General features: G+C 64.9%; 1 protein-coding gene across 2 annotated transcripts in view; it reads left to right on the forward strand.

Moving 5' to 3' along the window:
• KIF26A (kinesin family member 26A) overlaps positions 1–20,931 on the forward strand; it is a 39,864-nt gene continuing 18,933 nt past the window's right edge. Inside the window, exons 1-4 of one of the 2 annotated variants that reach the window (XM_045901626.3) lie at positions 1–224; positions 576–821; positions 12,841–13,287; positions 20,504–20,694. In XM_045901626.3, coding sequence (XP_045757582.2) covers positions 183–224; positions 576–821; positions 12,841–13,287; positions 20,504–20,694 — 926 coding nt within the window. In that variant the 5' untranslated portion in view covers positions 1–182. The remainder of the gene's footprint in view (positions 225–575; positions 822–12,840; positions 13,288–20,503; positions 20,695–20,931) is intronic. The other variant, XM_045901625.3, reaches the window with a different exon arrangement.

Genomic DNA, 20,931 nt, shown 5'->3' on the forward strand with positions numbered 1-20,931 from the left:
TCTCCGGCTCGCACGCCCGCCGCCGCCGCAGCCGCGCGCTCTCCTCCACTCGCCCGCGCCGCCAACTTCGGAGCGGCCGGCCGGACCATGGGGGCTCGCCCGGGCCGGGTCACGTAGCTGCGGCGACCCCGGAGAGCCCTCGCGGCCCGAAGCGCCCGCCCGGCCCTTCCCGCGCCCAGGGCATGGGCGGCCGCGGGTCTCCGCTGTGCACTGCGCCACCCGCGGTACGCGCGGCCGGGCCCCGAGAGGGAGGCGGCGGCGGGGCGCGCACGGGCGCCCCGAGACGGAGTCCCGGACGCCGAGGATGCTCGCGGGGTGCGCTGCGCCCCCTGGGGGCCGCGCCTGGAGCGGAGCGCGGGGGGCGCCGGGCCTCCTGCTGGGAGGGACCCGGATCCCGACCTCGCGGGCTGGAAGGAGAGGGTGGGTGGCAGGTTCGCGCCCCGCGCTCCCAGCTTTGCCGAGTGCCTCACTCTGCGGCCGGGACGCGCTGAGTTCTGGAGTCACCGGTGCTGGGCCCCCGGGTGGCACTGCTCGGGGGCCCGGGCTCACGTCCCCTTCTGCCCCCCACCCCGCAGGTGGCCGAGGGCGGCCCGGCCCGCGAGCCGCCGCAGCTGCTGGAGGTGCCCCCTCGCAAGAGGCTGCCCAACGGGCCCGAGCAGGACCCATGCGGCAGCCGCCCAGCGCCCGAGGGCGCCGGTGCGGGCGCGGAGCAGGGCCACTCGGCGGGCGGAGGCGGCTGGTGCCGCCACTGCCACACGAAGCTCGCCGAGCTCAAGCGACAGGCGTGGAAGCTGGTCAGCGGGCCCGGGACACCCCTCCGGGTAAGTGACCCTCCCTCGGGCCGGCTTCTCCCGTGCTGCCATCTGGGAGACCTTGGCTCCCGGAGGGAGGCGAGGTTGCACCGAGCGTTTTTTGGCTCCTTCTCCTCTCCCGGCTTGGGTTTCCCCTCCTGTAACCCGGTGTGTGTGAGTTGGAGCAGCTCATCCTAAGAGGCTCCGCGGTGGGATCCGAGGGGGGTTGGGCAGGTGTTTCTCCACGGAGTCACAGATGTCCCACAGCTGGAAGCACAGTCTGTGTTTGGGAGGGGGAAGGGAGAGAGGGAGATGGCACGGACTCCACCCAGGGCGGGACAGCTCCCCCCCGTGCCAGCAGCAAGAGGTTACTTGGTGCGTTGTTGCCCTTGGGGCACCTGGGCCCCCAGCCAGGTGTCTGGAAATTGCACACCTGGGGCAGGAGGGCTTGGAGGACCAGAGGGTGGGCCTGCCGCTGTGAGGGGGGCCCTGCCTTCCCCCTTTCCCTGGGTCATGAATAAGAATCGTGTGTGGGACACAGCCGGGGGCTTTGCCACCTTGGGCAGTGGCCACCCATTTGGGAATGGAGCGGCTGGGCCCCAGCAGCCTAGGTGTTTGCCCGCCGAGGGGGCTCTGCCAGATTCTTCAGCCAATGGGCTTGCCCTGGTCTTGGAAGGAGCTGGGACCATTGTTCAAGGAACAATGAGCCCTGGAAGTTTGCAAAGCCTGGGAAGGTGGGGGTCTCCAGAGGAAGCCCTTCCCGCCAGACCTTCAGTCTTTTTGAAAGCTTTCTTGGGAAGTCCGCATAATCCCCATTGAATCTAAATATAGTTCTCTAAGGAGACTTAGCAGGCCGGGATGGGGGCGAGAGCCTGGGTTCCAGGGGGTCCCATGGTGTTCCTGTCTTGGGCAGGGCGGGGAAGGGAGGTGAGTCTGGTTTCTGTGGCCAGGAGAGGGGACCTGTGGCCTGCCCTGGGGTGGGGCTGGACCCTCCTGATCTGCTGCTTAGAGCGGGGTGCAGCCTTTCCAGGCTCTGTGCCCCCAGATGGCCTGAATCTGGTTGGAAAGACAGCAGAGGACCTTCAGGGCCTCATGAGAGAGTGGTTTGGGACAGACTTCTGGGGGGCCTGTCAGAACTACTGGGCCATCTTATTACCCCATTAGGGGAACCGGGACCGAGAGAGGAGGGGCTTCAGTGACTGAGCTGGGTTTTGCCTGGCGGTGTTGGGCATGTGGCCAGCTGGTTGCAGGTGGGCGTGGGATCCTGGTGGAGAGCCCCTCATGGGGGTGGGGGTGTGGCCTAGTGGTCTCTTCCTGCCCATGCTGATCAGGGAAGCCTCCTGACCACCCAGAGTGTTCACCTCCCACCTGCCCTGGCCTATTCTGAGTTTGGCAGTACCCCTCAGTGCCAGGTGGGGGCTCACCCCTTTTCCTGGCCGTCCCTGGTACCCAACAGCATGCTCACCCAGCAGACCAGGGTCCCGTGCTTTGTTCTTGGTCTGCGGCCCCTCCCCCGATGTGTTTCCTCCTTTGTCAGATGGGTGTAGCCTCTTGGGGCCCTTCTGGGAGTGGGATCCAACCTGTAGGATGATGTGCCCAAGGGAGGGAAGGCCCCATTATCCATTGTTTTTCCAGTGAGGATGGAGGCAGGTCCTGCGGGGCTTCTGGCCCTCGGGCTGAGCCACCCAAGCCAGGGGACATGGGGGTCTGGGCCTGAGACCCTGGGACCTTGGTAGATGTCATTGTCTTGGGCAACCCAGGATCTCCCCAGCACCCCGGCTGAATCTCAGCAACCTCTCCCGCCTGCCCCAGAACTTTCTTCAGGGAGGGCTGTGGAGGTGGCGTTTAGGATGTGTGCATGGACCCGCTTCTGCTTTTGATTAGGGAGGTAGTTGGGGAGACCTGTGTGTGACTGGCTTTGGGTGAGCCCAGTGCTCCTCCGAGCCTGGCCCAGGTCCAGAAACCCTGGGCTCTGTTTTGAGGCCAGCAAGGCACTGGAGCATGGAGTTGGTGTTCTAGGATTTTCCGTAGGGGGCCCTTTCTTGTTTTTCATCATGCACAGATAAACTTCATAAGGACAGCACTTCAGATTGGGGTGGGGGGCTTGCTGGGGTCCCGTGGCTGGGGTAGGGGGTTGGAGCTGGACCCCAGCCTGGCTACTGGAGGCCCTCACCTTAGGGGTCCCTGTTTGATCTCAGGTGGAGAGGGAGGCTTGCGAGGGTGGAGGGACAGTGGATGTTAGCCAGCCCAAGGTCACCCCATCCTGTGCCCCTGGCGTCCGCCCAGCTGGCTCCTTGCCCACTCTCCTTATTGGTAGACAGCTCTCTGCTCTGGGACCTCGGGCAGGTTTGTTGAGATCTGGGACCATGTTTGTACCCTTTTCGCAGGCAGGTAGAGCAGGGCCAACACTTGCTCAGCCCTTGCTGCTTTGGTGGGATGTGGGCTCGAGGGTCATTCTGTGCCTGGGTCTTGGTGCCCATGGGGGTTGAGTGGGGGCAGTTGGAGCCCTACCCAGTCATCAGGTGGCCTGCCTGTCCCTTGCTGCTATGTCCTCTCTTCAATCTGTGCCTGCCTCAGTTTCCCCACTGGGGAAGTGAGGGTGACCGTGGTCCCTACCGAGGGAGGTCATCTGTGTGGAGTGGATAGGACTGTGCCCTGATGTCCCCGGGAGCATGGGAGGGAACGTGCTCTGCCTGCCCAGGTGGTAGCCTGGGAGGCTGTCCTACCTGAACCAAGAAGGGTAGTGGGCCTGGGTGTGGGGGAGACACCTCACTGCTCCCGGCCCCCCTCAGTGTGCCCACCTCGGCTCTCACCAGGTTCCCCAGGCCTTGTGTCCAGGTGACCCCTTCAGGACCCTTCCATGGCTTATAGCCATGACCTCTGGACTGGCCCGCAACCTCCTGTGGCCTTGCCCCCTGTGGGCCCTGCTACAGGCACTTGTCTCCTCCCTGGACCCCCAGCGTCCCTGGGCCACCCTGCCAATTCTCTGCTCGGAGCTCCCTGGGCCCCTCCCAGGGGGCCCTGCCTCTGAGAAGTCTGCTGGAGGCTCGCAACACCTCCCTCGAAGGGACCAAAGCCAGGCCTCCTCTTCCGCCACACCTGAGTGCCCCCCAGCTTAGCACTGGGCCCTCTGTCCTTCTCATTCCCCAAGCCAGAACCCGAGGCCCTGGCCTTACCCATTCTGTGTCCTCACCCGCCACGGTGAGCTGGTCACCAGGTTCCTGCAGACCCCTTTCAGCGTCCCCTCCAGTCTGGTCCCCGATGCCCGCCCACCCCCACCTCCCACCCTCAGGGCACCCAGAGGGGACGTGCTGAACCATGGACCATTTGGAGGGGTCTTCGGCTGGAGTCCCAGTCCTCTTGTCCTGTCCTGGCCCTGTCAGACTGAGGCTCACTGGAAGGCGCGCCCCTGCACACGGGGTCACCTCTGCCTGAAGTCCCCATCCTCTCCCTCCCCCCACCTCTGTCACAAGTGCTCCTTTTGCATACCCCCAGCCCTCGTCCTGCCCGTGCTTAGTGCTCAGTTGGCAGACCCGCAGCCCCAGTCGCCAGCGTCCCCGGTACCAGAGCTTGCGCGGCCGACCGTGGGGGGGACACTCAGACACGCTGACTGGTCCACTCTGAGTTCACGGCTCTGGCTTATCCTCCATGGTCGATGAGCCTCCCTCCCGTCCTCTAAGCTTCCCCTCCCCCCATCTCTGGGAGGCCACCGCTGCTGTGGACAATGACCCCTGACCCAGTTCTTTCTCAGCCCCTTCCACGCGCCTTGGCCACTGTGTGGTTTCCATGCCCTCTGCTGCCCCGAGGCCAGGAGCTCTGTCAGGGCAGGCGTGGGGTCCAGCTAACCCAGAGAAGTTTGTTGAATGACTAAGTGATCAGGCTTTTCCTCCCACACCCCTCCGTGTTCACCCCCATGACTGCCGGGCTGGATTCCTGCTCTCCTGTCCCCCAGCCTGGGGGACAGCCCCCGTGGAGGATGGCGATCTCTACCCTCCTTGCGGCAGTGGGGGCCCGGATCCTGCTGGGGGAGCCCACTCCAGCCGCCAGTCAGATGGTCATGGAGAGGTGGTGCCTCCTCCAGAGACCCTGTGACATTCGCCATGTCATTACTGGTGCTGAATTGATTAGCGCCTCTGATGGGGGAAAGAGATCAATTCTCATTTAGCTCTTGCAGATCTCTTGCTCACCCTGGCAGGGGGTCTCATCGTCTTAGCCCCCTGTGAGCTCCAGGACTGCTGCTGATGGTCCGTGACGGCTGGTGCGGCCCCCAGGCATTTGCCCACACTTTGCATCACGCTGGACAGCGAGTCTGAAGGCTTCTGGGGAGAGGCATGGGCTCCCGTCCAGTGCACGCCTCGGGGTCACCTAACTAGGCTCCTAAGGCTGGCGTCCTGGAGACCCTCCTGCTTCTCTCTGGGGTCTGGTTCTGGAGGAGGGGGGTGGCGGTTCTGCCAGCTTGGCATTCACCTTTCACTCCCCCTGCCGGGAAGCCATCCAGGCCCCCTGCGTGCTCTGTGTCCATGGCCCCCAGCTCTGACTGCACTGACATGCGGTAGTGGGGTCCCGAGTCTGCTGTCCCAACTGGCCTGTGGTCTTGGGAGGGCAGGGGCTGAGCCCGGCTGGTATGGGACATTTGCTGCCTGCAGTCAGAGTCCCCAAACCCCTGTTCCCTGCACTGTTTGGAGCCTGGTCTGAGCTCTGCCGGGTTCTGGGGCACCCCCTGTGCCAGGGCCACAGTGTTTGCCTTGGGGCTGCACAGGCTGGGGAGCTCAGCATCAGCAGTGTTCCCCAGCTGAGCCAGGCGCTGGCAGGCTCTGGAGGCAGCCAGGGAGGTGTGAGAGGGGCGGGAGCTCCCTGGGGCTGGTGGCTGGGCAGTGTCCCAGCTGGCAGGGGCCCGGATGACTCAGCTGCGAAGGGTTAAGTCTGTGGGGCTCGGAGGCTCCCAGGCCACTCGGGGGGACCGAGCCTGGGCAGGGCGAGGGAGGAGGCCGGGTTAGGCCGAGCCTTGCCATCTGGCCTCCGTGAGACCTCAGCTGGCCCCTCCCCACCTGGGCTGGCTCCTTCCTCCCTAGATAGACAGTGGTCTAGCCAGTGTCCCCTGGTGTCCTTTGGTCCAGTAACGGAATGATGGGCTTCTTGCGCCCGTCTTAACTCCTGCTGGTCCAGGGTCTCAGGGAGTGAGGGTGGGCAGTGGGGGGTGCGGTTTGTGAGCCACGGCCCTCTGAGCACCAGCCACAAGCAGAGGTAAAGCTTCAGGAGCTGGCTGGGGTGTGGGCCCCGCAGTCCCAGCCCTCGTGCCTCGTGGGAGGGAGTCTGCTTGAGGGGGTCTGGTTGCACTCTGAGGTGGGGCTGAGCCAGGGATGTGCGTGGTGGTGACAGAACTCGCTGCCTCTTTGCGGAGAGGAGCAGGGTCCGGGAGGGCTGAGTCCCTTGCTCCTCCTGGGTTAAGAGGGGGGCATTTTCCCTTTTGGTGTCACATTTTGTGGCTGGGGGACTCCCATGGGGCCGTGTGCAGGGTTCCTGGCACTCCATGGTAGGGGTTCCCTGGCCTCATCTGGTCTCCATCCCCCTGGCAGCATCCCAGCCTTCGGCTCTGAGTGCTGGGCTGGGGCAGGGGTGGGTGGGCTCGGCCAGGCGCCTGGGGCCGACAGATTTATGGTCCCGCATGGCCCAGGGCCAGTGGCTCTGCATTCACCTCTGACCCTGTGTGATGGATGCTGGCCCATGCCGCTGCCTGTTTCTGGGTGGAACCTGCCAGTCGCTGGCCCTGCCCCGTACCCTGCTTGGGGCAGGGCTGCAGGGTCGGCCCGTCCCTAAAATCCCCATACCCCCTTCATAGCCACGGCGCAAGGCCACAGCCCAGCCCCACAGACTTGGCCTGTCTAAAACCCAAGGGATTGTCTGGAAGCCATTTCGGCGTGGCTTGCTTGGTGGTTGCCAGTAATGTGGCTACAGGCCCTCCTGATCTCATCCCTGGGGTCCCCTCGCCTTGGCCCTGTCCCTTCTCGAACCCTCCACACTTTGAGCCCCAGCCTTGCTGCCCAAGGTTGCTGATCCAGGTGTCTTAGGCTCAGGCTCAGGGTAGCGGGAGGAGTAATGTGGTTCCCAGCGGGGTGGGCGTGTGTAGAGATGGGTCTGTGGCCGCCGTGCTCTGGCTCGTGTCCAGCCGGTGCAGTGGGCCAGCAGGAGGCCTAGGGGTGCCTGGCAGTGGTGTGTCTGGATGCCGGATCCCAAGATGGTGTTGGGACCCGTGCTGCCTCGTGTCTGTCCTCTCTGCTGGGTAAGTGGCAAGGAGGGCCGGCTGGGTTTGTGCTGTGGGACGGGCTGCCCTTGTGGGGAGTGGGATCCCTCCTCTCTTGGAACGCCCCTGAGGCCTGGTGAGGAGAGGAGCCTCGGGGTGGACACCCAGGGTACCTGGCCTGTGGGGCTGTGCTTTGGACAGGGGAGCAGGGAGCTGGGCAGACGGGAGGGCTGAGACCAGCAACCGGTCAGCAGGCCTCTGAGCAAAACACACTGAACCCTACCAGCCTACGTAGTGGGGGAGGGAAGAGCGGGTGCAGGGATGTGAGTGACCTGCCTGAGGCCACTCACCCTGGTGCTTTCCCTCCAGTGTTTGTGTGCACAACTGAAGTGCTGTGGGCCTGGGAGAGAGGGCTTTGCAGAGGGGCATCTAGGAGGGCCTCCTAGAGGAGGCGGCATTTACTCTCGGTTAGAATTAGACCCACAGAGATGGGGTGAGGGTCCCCGGGAGGAGGGAACATTAAGAGCTCCAAGATGGGGGTGGCTGGAGCACGCATGGAGACTGCCCCGGGGTGCCAGGTAGAACACAGAGGGGAAACCAGGATGGGGTCAAGGGTCAGGAGGTGTGGTGGAGGGGAGTCACACTCCAGCCCTGGAGCAGAGGTTGGGGCCTGGGGTGTCCTGGGAGGTCCTGGGATTCAACAGCTGCAGCCAGGGCCTCTCCCGGCAGCCTCACCGGAGGTACCTGTTGGTTGGGTGCACGTCTGGGCTGGGGCCAGCAGGAGAACGTGGGTTACTGGGGCCAGCTGAGGGGCGGGGGCTCCATTCCACATCTGTACCTGCCCTGTGCTCGCGGGGCCACCCACCCAGGTCAGCGTCCGGCTCCCTGGGGTTCCGAGCCCTCCGAGGGGCACGGGGGAGCCCTGGCCATGGCCGGGCTTGCAGGGTACAGCATGGGCCCCACGCTGGTGGTGAGAATCTGCTGTGCCCCTTGCTCAGATGAGGGAGAGGAGGTCCCTGGGGGCTGCAGCCACACCCACGGAGTCGGCCTGAAAGCCCCGTCTGGGCAAGCTCCGGGCTCCCCCGAAGTGTGTGGAGCGCCTCCTCCCGGGATACCAGCCTCCCTATCCCCTGCTCCCGCTGAGGCCATCCCACTGGCCTGGCCTCCAGCCGCCAGGATCCCCACCGCCCTGCGTGGCAGCGTGGCGTTGGCTGGACAGGGGAGGCCATTGAAGGGAGGGGGTCTCAATGAACTAGTGTGTGCCCTGAGCTGCCCAGCTGGCTGGTGCCTGGCACGGGGCCTTGGGGACAGGTGCCAGTCTGTGCTGGGTGGGCCGGGCTGCGGCCCCCGCTCTCCCCACCCCAGCCTCTGACAGAGGAGGGGAGTCAGTGTCGGCTCTGGGGCCTTCAGAACTGCAGACCGGTGGGCCCGGAGTGGCCTCCAGGGTTCTGGCTGGCAGATGGGGGAGGGTCTGGTTTGGGGGTCCCCAGGTCTTCCTGCTACACCCGGTAGACGTAGGTGGGCAGGGCCTCTGGCTGACAGTTGGGCCCGAGGTGAGGTGCCTGGCTGGTGGGAGGGGCCGGTGTGGCCCAGGTGTGGCTGGCTGGCAAACCGAACCCCCGCCACCCCCCCTCCGGGTTCACCAGGCTGCACGCGACATTGGAATGTCCTCGCCAACAGAGCCGCGAGAGAGCAGCGCCTGGCCCAGCAGCCGGGGTCCCTTCCTGGACCTGCCATCAGCTCCGGAAGCGGTGGCCAAACACGGCCCGGGTGCTTTGTTTGTGGAGGGAAGGGAGGAGGAGGGAGAGGGGTTATGGCCAGGGAGGACCCCGCGTTCCATGTGGGCAGCGTGGCGGGCCAGGGAGGGGCACCCCCAGGCCTCGGGGCGCTCTTCCAGGTGTGGCCTCGGGGCCTGTTTGTCCTCCTAGAGGCCCTGCCAGTGAACCCTCTTTCTAAAGACAGGGTGACGGGCTCAGGGAGGGTCATCTCGCAGCTCTGAGGTCTGGGAGTTTCTCCCAACTGGGGAGCAGAGCCCCTTCCTTCCTCCCCATGTTGGCCTCAGCTTGAGGATCTGGTCAGCTCCCGTCCCGCCCTGTGGGTGGGCTCGGCTGGCCCTGGGCTGGGAGAAGCCTCTCCCGGCAGGACGATGGGGCAGCTCAGCCCCGAGAAGTCACTCTGGGCCTCCGATGCAGGAGAAAATGGAAGGATTACTTAAAGCAACTTGGAGACCCCAGAAAGGAGATGAAAAATGGCAAGTCATTATTTTTAACTGGGGGGAGGCTCCCTAAAACCCCGGCGGCATGATGGGTAGGTAGTGTGCAGTGCTAAATTGAATCAAATTAAGAAAAATATTTTCCAAATGCAAGTAAAATATCTGTTTAATTAGACTGTAGAGAGAAAATGGAAAGTAATATTTTGCAGTGGGGTAATCACTGTCTTTCTGAAGGTGCTGGGCTCCAGAGAGGGGGTGGGTGATAAGTAGCCTGGCGGCTGGGGGCTTTCGGGGGTCAACATTCCAGAAATTGGGCCAACGACCCCTCTGGGGCTTGGGCCTGTGGACCCTGGGAGCTGCCCGGAGGCTCCCTTGGCTGGGAGAGGAGAAGGGCCGGCTGCCCCTCGCAGCCTTCCCAGCCCCCATGTACTGCGGTCTTGGGGCTGTTGGCTTGTGATGTGAAGGCTGAAGGCCACCGTGGTCCTGGAGGGGGGAGGGGGGTGGGGCTGCAGGGGCTGCCCAGCTTTCGTCTCTGTGAAGGCCTCCCAGGGGTCACAGGTGCGGTGGCAGGTGCCAGCCCCCCTCCTTGGAGTCCTGAACACTGGGCCCGGGTGCCGCGGGCGGGGGCGGGGTGGAGCTTGCCGTTTGCCAAGCTGGTCCAGCAGACTGGGGAGGCCTGGGGTCCCTCCAGTGTGGGGCGTGTGTCCAGGTGAGGAGCGTGCAGTGAGTGTCCTGGGCTGCTCAGGGGGCTTGCTTTGGCCTGAGCAGCGAGCGCGCCCCGCCCTGGCCTGCTCCGTGCTGGCCCAGCCTAGTGCTGCCTGGCCCGACAGAGGGGCTCAGCCCCACGGGGTCTCCGTGTGGTCACCCAGGGCAGGTCCCTCTGTCTCGTGTGTGTGACACGAGATAGAGGTTGCAGAGATGCCCCGTGTCCCTGCCGTGCCAACAGCCCTCTGAGCCCACTGCAGTGATGGGGAGGCCCCCTCGGCTGCCAGCTCTGGGAAGGGGTGGATGGCCCCGCGGTGGGCTTTGGCCCTGGGATGGGCCCAGGTGTGTCTGGGCCGGGCCTCCTGGGGGCTCGTAATGCAGGAATTGGGTTTGGTGTGCCCCTCCCAGCCCCTCATCGGAGCAGACCTCCGTGGTTCCCTCCTGGAGCTTGGATGCCCAGAGCCTGAGGCCTTGGTGGGGCTGGGGCCTCCCTGACAGCTGCCATCTGGATTCCTGATGACACAGCTGGGAGGGGGATTTGCTCTGGCTTCCTGTCGCCTTGCCTGCAGCCCCCCTGCGCCCGGCCAGCCAGCGTGGTGGTGGGGGTCTGGTGCAGGCTCAGGTCAGTAAGCGCCCCCACCCCCTGCTCTGCCTTTCCTTCCTGCCTCCTCTGTGCCAGCCACGCAGGGGGTGCCCTGGGGCTCCCCCAGAGGCCCGAGTTCCCCAGGCCAGGCCAAGGCACTGGAACAATGGGTAGCTGGGTCGGGGGGGGGGGGGCGGGGGGCCTGGGTGGGGCCGGGCGCCCTTTCAAGTCGGCTAATGGCTTCAGCAGGCCGCACTTCCTTCCTCTCGCAAGGTCCACCATTAGCAGCCTCCCGCTGAGTGGAAAAACCGGAGTAATCCGAGCCGGGCCCTGGAAAACAGGCCGGGAGTGACAAGTGACCGGGCCGGGCCCTGTGTGAGCCCGGCCTGTGGCTGGGGGACGGGCGTCGGGGTTCCATCTGTGGCCCCGCCTGCCAGCCCCGGTGGGCGCTCCTGCAGAGTTTCCATGGGCCTCCCCCCGACCCTGCGCCCGGCCTCCCGCAGCGGGGCTGTGGAGCGGCTGAGGGTGTCCGCTAATCGGGACCAGACATGCTGGCGCTTCAGACGCTCTGGAGCCCACCAGCCCTCGCCCGAGAAAACCCAGGCCTTCCGGAGGGGCCCGCAAGTCGGGCAGCTGGTGCGCCTGGCCTGGCCAGGGCCACCCTTTCACGGGCGCTGACCTACCTGGGGTATGTGGCGACAGCAGTGGTCTGTGGCTGAGGCTGAGTGGGGCTTCCGCAGAGCACAGATGGGGGAGCAGAGCCGGCGCCCCCTCCCAGCGAGGCCACCCTGCCACAGCTGGTCCCGAGCATCTGTGTGCAGGGTCAGGCTGGCCACGGTCAGGCTCCGGGAGCCTGGCTGCAGTGAATGAGATGCACCTGGTGGAATGGTGGCCTCAGCTTCCTCTTCTGAGTGACGGGTGTATCGGGGGAGGCCATAGTCCTTTTGGGGCCAGCAGCGCAGCTGGACTGGAGTCAGGTCTTGCCGTGTGGCCAGGAGGGAATGGCCTGGGGCCAGGTAGGGAAAAGGCTCCAGCTTGGGGAGTGGGAGCAGGTCTCTGCTGGCGTGGGGGAGGGGGCAGCTGGAGGGCCAGCCGAGTTGCCCAGCTGGCCACAGGGAAGACATGGGCCAGCATATGGGGTTGGTTTTGTCGAGGGCCCTGGGAATGTCCTGGGCGGTCATGGCCGCAGCTGGGCTGGGCCAGTGCTTTGTCGAGGCGCTTCCCTGGCCAGGCACCTGTGGCTGGGCCTTGCCTCTCAGGGGAGGGGAGGATGCGGAGGGGCTGGCCCTGGCTTAGACCCTGACTGGTCCCCACAGGGCTGCCCAGGGAGGCGCCAAGGCAGAGCCCGGTGAGGCGGTCGAGAGACAGGGTGTGAGCCCAGGGAATAGGAGTCTTGATAACGTCTTTTCAGTGAGGTTCCTTCTGAGGATTGGCTCTCTCCTCCTCCTCCTTCTTCCAGACGTGTCACCTCTTCCAGGAAGCCCTCCCTGACCTCCAGGCCCTGGGCTGAGCTGACTCTCGTCCTTAGCCCTTTCTGGGCACCGGGCTCACAGTTAGGGAGACCCGTGTGTCCCCCTCATGCAGCGCACAGCTTGGCAGCCACCAAGCCCCACAGACGCTGGGGGCCAAGCCTGTGCGGGCGGTCGCGTGGGGTGGTCATCTGGCACTTGCACATCCGTCCTCAGGTGGACCTGGGCCTGCCTGCCTCACCCTTCCCGGTGTCACTGCGTGGCCTGACGTCCGCGGGCTCGGGTGAGCGCGGGGCCGCTGTTCACTTTCCCGCAGATCCCGGCTTCCCAAAGGCAGGGTGAGGGTGTCCAGCCCTCCCGCCCCACCTCCAGTGGGGTCGAGCCGGTGGTCCCCTCAGGGCTCTGGACGGATGTGGCTTTCGCCGGGGGCCCCGGGGGTGCTGACTGCACGCAGCCAGGCCATGCAAGGGCCCTGGGCCGGGCTGGGGCTGGGGGCGTCTGGCCCTGCTTCTGCCAGCCTCCTGGTGACTTCTCGACCACCTGGCCTAGGCCGCTTGCGGCCGGTTGTCGGCTGACGCCTCGTTCGCCACGAGTGAGCTCGGTAATGAGGGCGGGAGGAGGCAGGTAGTTGTCAGGGGCACCGTGGGCCTCGCTATTAAGCTCCGATAATTATTTTCCTGCCGGGCTCATGCTGACGAAACCGTTTGGGGCTTATTAATCAGTTATGGATGACGCGGCGGCCACAGCATGAGCTGGGCCGGCGCCGCGGGGGGTGAGGCACGAAGGGCTGGGTCCTGGTGCCCAGGCACTGACCACCTTTGTCCCTTGCCCCCCCCCAGGACCCTTGCCTCTCTGCTCTGCTTCTCGACCAGCTGCCTGGGGCCCCGTCTGCCTGCCGCCCGGAGGCCGAGCGCCGCTGTGACGTCTGCACGACACACCTGAACCAGCTGACGCGGGAGGCCCTGCGGCTGCTGCAGGCTCCCGCCAGCCGCGAGGACCCCAACGGCCCTCCCGGAGGCCCTGGCCTCGCGCCCCCCAGCCTCGGCGCCGGGCGCGGCCCGCGGGACGCAGCCGGGCCTGCGGGTCCGCCGGGCAGGCCGCCGGGCCGGCTGGGGCCGGACAAGAGGAAGGGGCTGGCCTGGCCGTCTGGGCCCAGTGTGCAGGTGTCTGTGGCACCAGCCGGCCTGGGCGGAGCCCTGAGCACCGTCACCATCCAGGCCCAGCAGTGCCTGGAGGGCATGTGGAGCGTGTCGAGGGTCAACAGCTTCCTGCCGCCATCCTGCCTGGTGAGTCCGCCGGGCGGGTGGGCTGCCGGCCTCCTGGGACCACCAGGCAGGGCAGTGGGCAGCTGGGTCAGACCTGGGTTCCCCATGGGGGTCCCGGTCCACATCTCGGCATGGCCCACGCTGAGCAGGCTCAGTGCCCCCCCCCGCCCCCGTATCAAGGGGCCGTGCACACGGGGGGAGGCCCGTCGGGTCCGCCGGCAGAGCCACGGTGGGCAGGGTCCTCCCGCGTCCCCCGGGGCGTCCATCACGTGACACCTGCCTGTGTGGTCGGGGAGGGTGTTGGCCACTTCCGCTTCCGAGAGCACATGTGGTGCCGCGGGCTGACGGGAGGGCTCCCGGGACAGGGTCAGACCCTCCTCAGGGTGAGTGACACATCTCCCTGTGAGGAGGGGTCCGCAGCGGCCCCGCCCCTCCAGGCTCTCCTGCCATGCTAGGCGCCCCCCCCCGCCGGCTGTGGCCCAGCTGACAGAGCTTGGAGTGTAGGGTGAGGCCCGCAGGGGGTGGAGGAGGTCTCTGTCCACTCCTGTGGCCTCTCAGGAGACGCCTCTTTTCAGTTGGCTGCAGAGGCTCTCCTCCTCGGGTGCACCAGATTGTCGCCCACGCCAGGGGGCACAGCCTCCGTGGAACCAGCTCTGGGCGCCAGTGGGCACTGTGGGTGCCGTGGACTTGGGCCAGGTGTCCTCCAGCAGAGCCCTGGGCCGGTGTCACCCCCGTAGGTTGGGATGAAGCCAGCCTTGCAGGGCGGAGCTGAGGCCAGCCGCGTTCCCGCTAGCCACAGAGCTTGGCTGCTGGTGGTCTCTCCCAGTGTCTGCTGCGCCCCCAGTTTTCCATTGAGCAGAAAGTATACTAGGATAGGAGTTGGGATGGGGGTGGTTGTTGGATTAGGGGTCTCCCGGGACACTGGAGGGAGTTGGTTTGGGTTTGGGTAGTACATGAGGTTAACTGTCCTGGGAAGGCCTTTCCCCAGAAAGCACCTGGCTGCTCTGCCCGAGCCTCGGGGGATACCTTCTCCCAGGGGTCTGTGCCCTCAGATGTGCCCACCTATTTAGTTGAGGACTGAGACTGACAGACAGCCCAGCCTAGGGGTTCATCAGGCAAACAAGTAGGAAGGACCTTCCAAGCAGAAGGAACCCTCTGTGTGGAAGCCCAGAGGTGTGAAGCGTGAGGCCTCCCTGGAGGTGGGAAGTGTGAGGCTTCCCTGGAGGTGTGAAGCATCCAGGCCTCCCTGGAGGTGTGAAGCATGAGGTCTCCCTGGAGATACGAAGTACGGAGGCCTCGTTGGAGATATGAAACATCCAGGCCTCCCTGGAGGTGTGAAGCATGAGGCCTCCCTGGAGGTGTGAAGCATGAGGCTTCCCTGGAGGTGTGAAGCTTCTAGACCTCCTTGGAGGTATAAAGCATGAAGCCTTCCTGGAGGTGTGAAGCATGAGGTCTCCCTGGAGGTGTGAAGCTTCTAGGCCTCCATGGAGGTGTGAAGCATCCAGGCCTCCCTGGAGGTGTGAAGCATGAGGCTTCCCTGGAGGTGTGAAGCATGAGGTCTCCCTGGAGATGTGAAGCATGGAGGCCTTCCTGGAGGTGTGAAGCATGAGGCCTCCCTGGAGGTGTGAAGCACAGAGGCTTCCCTGGAGGTGTGAAGCATGTGGTCTCCCTGGAGGTGTGAAGCATGAGGCTTCCCTAGAGGTGTGAAGCACAGAGGCCTTTCTGGAGGTGTGAAGCATCCAGGCCTCCCTGGAAGTGTGAAGTAGGAAGCCTCCTTGGAGGTGTGAAGCATGAGGCTTCCTTGGAGGTGTGAAGCATCCAGACCTCCCTGGAGGTGTGAAGCTTGAGGTCTCCCTGGAGGTGTGAGGCCTTATCAGGAGATAGGGCTGGGGTTGGGGTAGCGGAGGAGGGGGAAGAGGGGTCAGGGGCCCAGGCCAGGCTGTGTTGGTGTGTGCGGATGCGTGGAGAAGCGTTCCCGTTGCCACCTGCGTCACCCACCCCCACGGAGCCAGGGGCAGAGGTCAGTGGATGACTATGAAAGCTAGTTTTGCTTGGTCCGTTCTCCAGTCACTGCAGAGCTGGCTGCACAAACTTCCCCAGTGAGCGTCTCTGAAATAGAGCAGTGCGTAGACCTTCCCTGTGGGCTCTGTGCTCTGTGGGGCCATGGGGGATGGAGGCACAGGGAGGGTCCTTAGCTTCTGGGGCAGGGTCGCATACAATCCTAAAGCAGGACAGACCCCTGCCCTGTCCCCACCCCTTGGCTCATTGGCCCTTCTGAGTTCAGTGAGGCCATGCTGGTTGATATTCCTACCTCTGGCGTGGTCTTTGAAGAGATCCTGAGCTGGACCCTGTGACCCATTGCTGGGGCTGGTCCTCCAGAGGGCACTCTGTCCTTAGGGCCTCCCTGGCTCTTGGCAGCTTGGGGCTGGGGTGCACAGGGGTCAGGGAAGAACTTGGGGTCTTGTGCTAGCTTCCGTTTGGTGTGAAGATGCCCTCTCGGTGTGGTCTTGCTGTTTCTGAGTCCTCCATTATTAAATCTTGGGGTGAAGCCAAGAAGAGGGAGGCCAGCCCCCACCATACATGCTGGGGGCCTCCTGGCCTGAGAGCTGGGCTTCCTGGGAGGAATGTGCTGGGGGCAGCATTGAGTTGGGGAGGCAGCTCGGGAGAGCTGGGTGGCTTCCTGGAGGAAGTGGCATTGAGCTGGGCCCAGAGAGATGTGTCAGAGATGGTGGGCCCAGCACCATGGTGTGGTGGGGAGTGTGGGGGCCATCAGCAATAGCAGGGGGCTCCTTAGCTGGGGAGGGAGCTGAATGCATGTCTTGCTGGGGCCTGGAGGGCCGGGCAGAGAGGGTGGTTGGCCTTCACTCTGAGAGTGCCCAGGAGGTAGAAGATGGACAGGAGCTGACAGTGGGAGCGAGCGGGGTTGGTGCAGCCGGTGTTGGGAGGCTTTATGCCTCCGTGGGCCCTGGGGGATGTCGCTGGCCTCTTGCCGGGCAGCCCTGCCTGCAGCCAGCACGTTGTAAAACGTGGGCATTTAAGGCTCTCTCTCTGTTTTATGTGCACATTGATTGCGTTCGGGGTGGGTGGGAATGGATTTATAATTAGACAACAGTCCTGGCGATCAATGGGGAGATTATTAGAAGCATAAATAGAACTTTAGGATTCAGATGAGGTAATTTCCCCAGAACCAGGGCATCGATCGCTAGAAGTGGCTCTGGAATGTTAAACTCTCAGGAGGAAGTGCGTCTGGAGGACGCGCTGCCAGTCTGCACGACAGCCCCTCCACGGCCTTGGGGGGTGACTGTTTCCAGCAGACGCAGAGCCCTCTGGCTGGGAGGGCCGGGCTGCTGTCCTCCGTTCTAGTGTGTGGAGAGGAGGCAGATTGTGGCAGGGGTGGTCTTTGGAGGACCCCGGGCTCTGAGGGCCCAGAACATTCTGGGTGCTGGGGCTGCGAGCCTGCCCCATGGTCCTGCAGGGGGTCAAGTCATGGGCCTGGCCACCTGGAGAGCTAGCCATGGCTGTGATCAAAACTGAAGCCCACCTCCCTCGTCTGGGAGCACCGAGCTCGGCCCTTTCTGGCTCCTTCCACCTCCCCGGTGTCCAGTGATGCTTCCTGGTTGTGGGCCCCCCGGCGGTGGACAGTCTGACGTTGGGTGGAGGCAGCCCTGCTGCTGTAGAGGACGGAGGTGCGCGCGGGAGCCGGGCTCTGGCCTGTTGCTGCCCTGGCCGTGGTGATGGCCGTGGGCCCGCCAGCTCCTCCGCCCCGGCCTGCTCCCCTGGGTCAGGCTGTGAACTGCGGCCTGCCCCATGCTGACAGATGTCCACAGGACACCTGCACTCATCTCACAACCGCAGTCTGTGACCGTGCACGGTCGGTTGGGAGGAGCACGGGCCGGGGCAGCCAGAGGGGGGCCCGGTGGTCTGCTGCCAGGCCAGCAGAATCTGTGCAAACCTTCCCGCGTCCTAGGGCTTAGAGTCCAGGGAGAACCCAGAGCCAGGGGCTCCTGACGGGCCATGGGGGCTGGGGCAGTGGCTGCCTGGATAGGGAGGATGGAGGGCTTCCTGGAGGAGGTGCTGCACACTTCTCTGATGTGCAGAACAGGAGATGAGGTCATTTTGGTGGTGGCAGATTGTGTGGCACCAGCTTGGGAGTATTGCTGACCCTGGACCAGCCTGCTTGCCTCCCCCCGTCGCTGGGATCCCCGGTGGGGCCTCTGGTAGGTGCCCACCCATCCTCAGGGATGTGGCTGGGCTGGCAGGGAGTGGAGGGTTCTGGCCTGTCTCTCTGACCAGGTCCATTGCTGGCGCCCTCTCTGGGCCTCAGTTTACCCGCCCCTGGAATGGACGTTGGACCAGATGGGCCCCTCCTCCATGTGAGGCTGCTTCTGTGACTGGGGCTGGGGGCTGGGGGTGGGACAGGGCACTTGTAAGGGTCAGGATGTCCTTAGCCTGAGGCCCCCTCGGGGTGACCAGGCGGAGCTTTGAGGGGCAGGTGGGTCTGCCTCCTGAACCTCTGGTTCCGGGCACACGCCCCGTGAGCGGCCCGTGCCCCGCGCTGGGTCCAGACTGTCTGCATGGTTCGGTCCTGGCTGTTGCTAGCCCCCCGCCCCCTCGGCTGTCTCCCCGCCCCCGTGGCTTGAAGTGACCCCCAGGGAGGTACTCACCCTGTCCTTCACGTGCCAGAATTGGACGGATGTTGGAGCTCAGGCCCAGAGTGTTCCTGAGAAGGGTTAGCCTGGCGTTTCCCAAACTGTGCTCCACGGAACTCCCCCTCCCCGCAACTCCCCCGCCCTGGGGGCGCTGGCTGGTGTTGGGCGCCTCCGCTGGGGCCCCGGGATGGCGTGGCCTGCCTCATGCTCTCCTCTCTTCATGCTTCTCTTTCGTTGCTGCTCTGGTGCCTCCATCTCGTTTTGTTCGGCCGCCCGCCCGCCCCTCCCCTCCACCCCCTTTCTTCTGTCCTCCTGTTGTGGTCATCCCTCCCGCTGTCCTCCCTCCCGCCCCCTCCGGCTTCTTTTGGCATGCCTGGGTTCTGCTCCTGGCAGGAATCGGCAGTGGCCGTCCCGATGGCCGGAGCCGTGTCTCGGCAGCTCGTGGGATGGTGGAGCCGAGGCGCGTGCGGGACTCCTGAGACAGGTCAGTGCGGGCGGCCTGCGCCCTCGCCGGGTGGTGCCGGAACATTCTGGCTGGAGGCGGACAGGCTGCATGCGACGGTGGGCTGGCCCGGGCTCTGTGGGAGTGGACGGAGGGGCCGTGGAGGGCCATGGTGCGGCGGCTCTGCCCCCTCTGTGACCCCACCCCTGCTTTGGTCCCCTGCGGTCCAGGATGCCTCACTGAACAGTGACCAGGCCTGGCCGGGGCTGCTGGGCCTGGGCCCCACGGCAGAGCTGCCCCGGGGGCTGGATGCATGTTTGAGGCCATGGAGGATTGTGTATCATGTGCGTGTGAGGCAGGACTGGGAGGACAGGCCGATGTCCAGCCGTCAGGGAGTCCTTAGGGCTGGCTGCCCCATGTTACTCACGCATTTGCCCTGAGCGTCCACAGCCTCCTGGAGACGAAGCAGCTTTGGGTTCTTGTTGGCTAGGTCTAGGCCTGGCTGACCCTCCTTCTGGAATGTTCCCTGTGAGCTGGTGCCCCCTCCGTTCCAGCAGCCCCATTTCCCTCAGGCCTAGGGGTTGCCTCCCAGCTGTGGGCTGGGTCTGTCCTGTGTCTGTGTCCCTGCCAGGCTCCGTGCTCCTGGGAGACAAATTTATGGAGCACCTACGATGTACCAGGCAGGGTGTTAGCACAAGGATGTGGAGGAGACCAGGTATGTGTGATAGGACGTGAAAGGTGCTCGTGAAAGCTGGTGGAATCGGAAACTATGATGCTGAGCATGGCCCTATTACTCCCAGGGGTGGGGCGCAGGAAGCACTGGACAGACTGAGGGAAGCTGAAGAGGGGTCAGTGGGCCGGGGAGGCCAGGACAGGGCACCTGGGCAGGGGCAGGGAGTGGCCTGGAGAAGGACAGGGCTGGCTAGGCTGGGTTCTGAGGGATGCATAGGAGTTCCTGTCCTCTGGGCAGAGGCAAGGCAGGTGCAGGTTGTGGTGGGTAAGGGCCTGAGCTGTTTCAGGTTCACCCTTCTCTGCTACTGACCTATCCTCGAAGCCCTGGGGGAGTGGCTGGGGTTCTGGGGGCCAGGGCGGGAGTGGTGTGTGGCTTCCATCTAGCTTAAAGTGTGGGGCTCTCTGTGACCTTCCTTTGCAGACATGGTTTTACTGTGTCCCAGGAGGGGTTGGAAGCTGGTGCTGACCACGGGCTGGGCAGGGTGAGACCCTCTGCCATGGTGGGGGGTGGTGCTGCCCCGAGGTGGCAGGACCTCCTTCAGAACGTTCCTCTGGGGCGTGTGGTGGCTTGTCCTGCTGCCACCCTGGCCTCTGGCTGTGTCACTTGGGAGACCCCGAGGACGTTGGGCCCTCCAGAATGTGACTGCTGCCCGGGCTCTCCACCCTCAGGGTCACTGGGCAGGCCCACGTCCTGTCAGCATGGGGACGCCCATCCTCCCCAGCTGGGCCAGAGGATGCCTCAGGCAGTGCTCTGGGGAGCCCTGGAGGCTGGGGACAGGGGGCCCTTGGGGCAGCGGATGGGGCTGGGTGTGGCCAGGCTGAGGCAGTCTGCTTCCTTCCCCCGCTCTGCCGGGGGCCAGGTCTGGCCTGGGGGTCCAGGGCCCGACAAGTGCACATAAATGTAATAGATGGTGGCCGGATCTCCAGTTTGCTGGCGCCGACTTAGGGATCATTCAATTACATTTGTGCTTCATTACAGGGCTGTCTCCCTCTCTAGAATTTATTTTAGCTAATTAGTTGGAAATGCCAGAGTAGTATTTCAGATGACGGGAACATCATACATTATCATACACAGGGCAATTAGTGCTTGTGACAAATATTTATTGTGGTTTCTTCTTGGCTCGTGCCTCTGGGCGCTCCCAGGTGGGTGACCCGGGGTGAGGGGTGTGGGGATCCCTGTCCCTCTGTCTTGACTACAGATGTGCTCACGACATTTCTGGAACTCGATGTGGGAGAGGCTAGAAAGTCTGGTCCCTGGGTGGGCACGTGTGTCCACGTCTGCTCCGTGGGCCCCGCTGGGCTGGCAGGTCCCGCGAGTGCGGGGCCCCGGGGAGCATGCTGGGGCTCTGGGGCGCGCAGCTCGGCCTCCCCAGCACGTGTGTGTCCCTCACGCGGGCTCCCTCCTTCCCACCAGGCTGAGGCTGCGGTGGCTGCCGTGGCGGTGGCAGACACGGTCCGGGATGGCGCCCCCACCTTGGGCTCTGACGGCGTGTCGAAGACGTGGGGCCGCAGCGGGGCCTGCACAACAGCTTTGGTCAGCCCGGCCCCGGGCGTCCCGGCGGGGGGCTCCACGGGCCCGTCGGCGGCAGCCTCCTTCTTCATTAGGTAAGTCCTCCGCAGCTTCTCGGCGGGGCCTGGGTCTGGCTGGGGGCCCCTCGGACAGGCACTGTGGGCGGGGACCTCGGCTGCTGGCCCCTGGGGCCCGCGGGCCTTCCCGGCCAGAACGGCACCCCGGGCGGACGGGGGGTGGGGGGGCGTGCTGCCACCGGGCACCACGTCGGCAGCCATGGGCATCGGAGGCCTCTCGGCCTGGGGGTGGACGCAGCCACGGACAGGCTTCGA

This window comes from Mirounga angustirostris, unplaced genomic scaffold (assembly GCF_029215605.1).
Source record: "Mirounga angustirostris isolate CCGP_5_RB_7025 unplaced genomic scaffold, mMirAng1.0.hap1 SCAF_9, whole genome shotgun sequence".
Lineage (NCBI taxonomy): Eukaryota > Metazoa > Chordata > Mammalia > Carnivora > Phocidae > Mirounga > Mirounga angustirostris.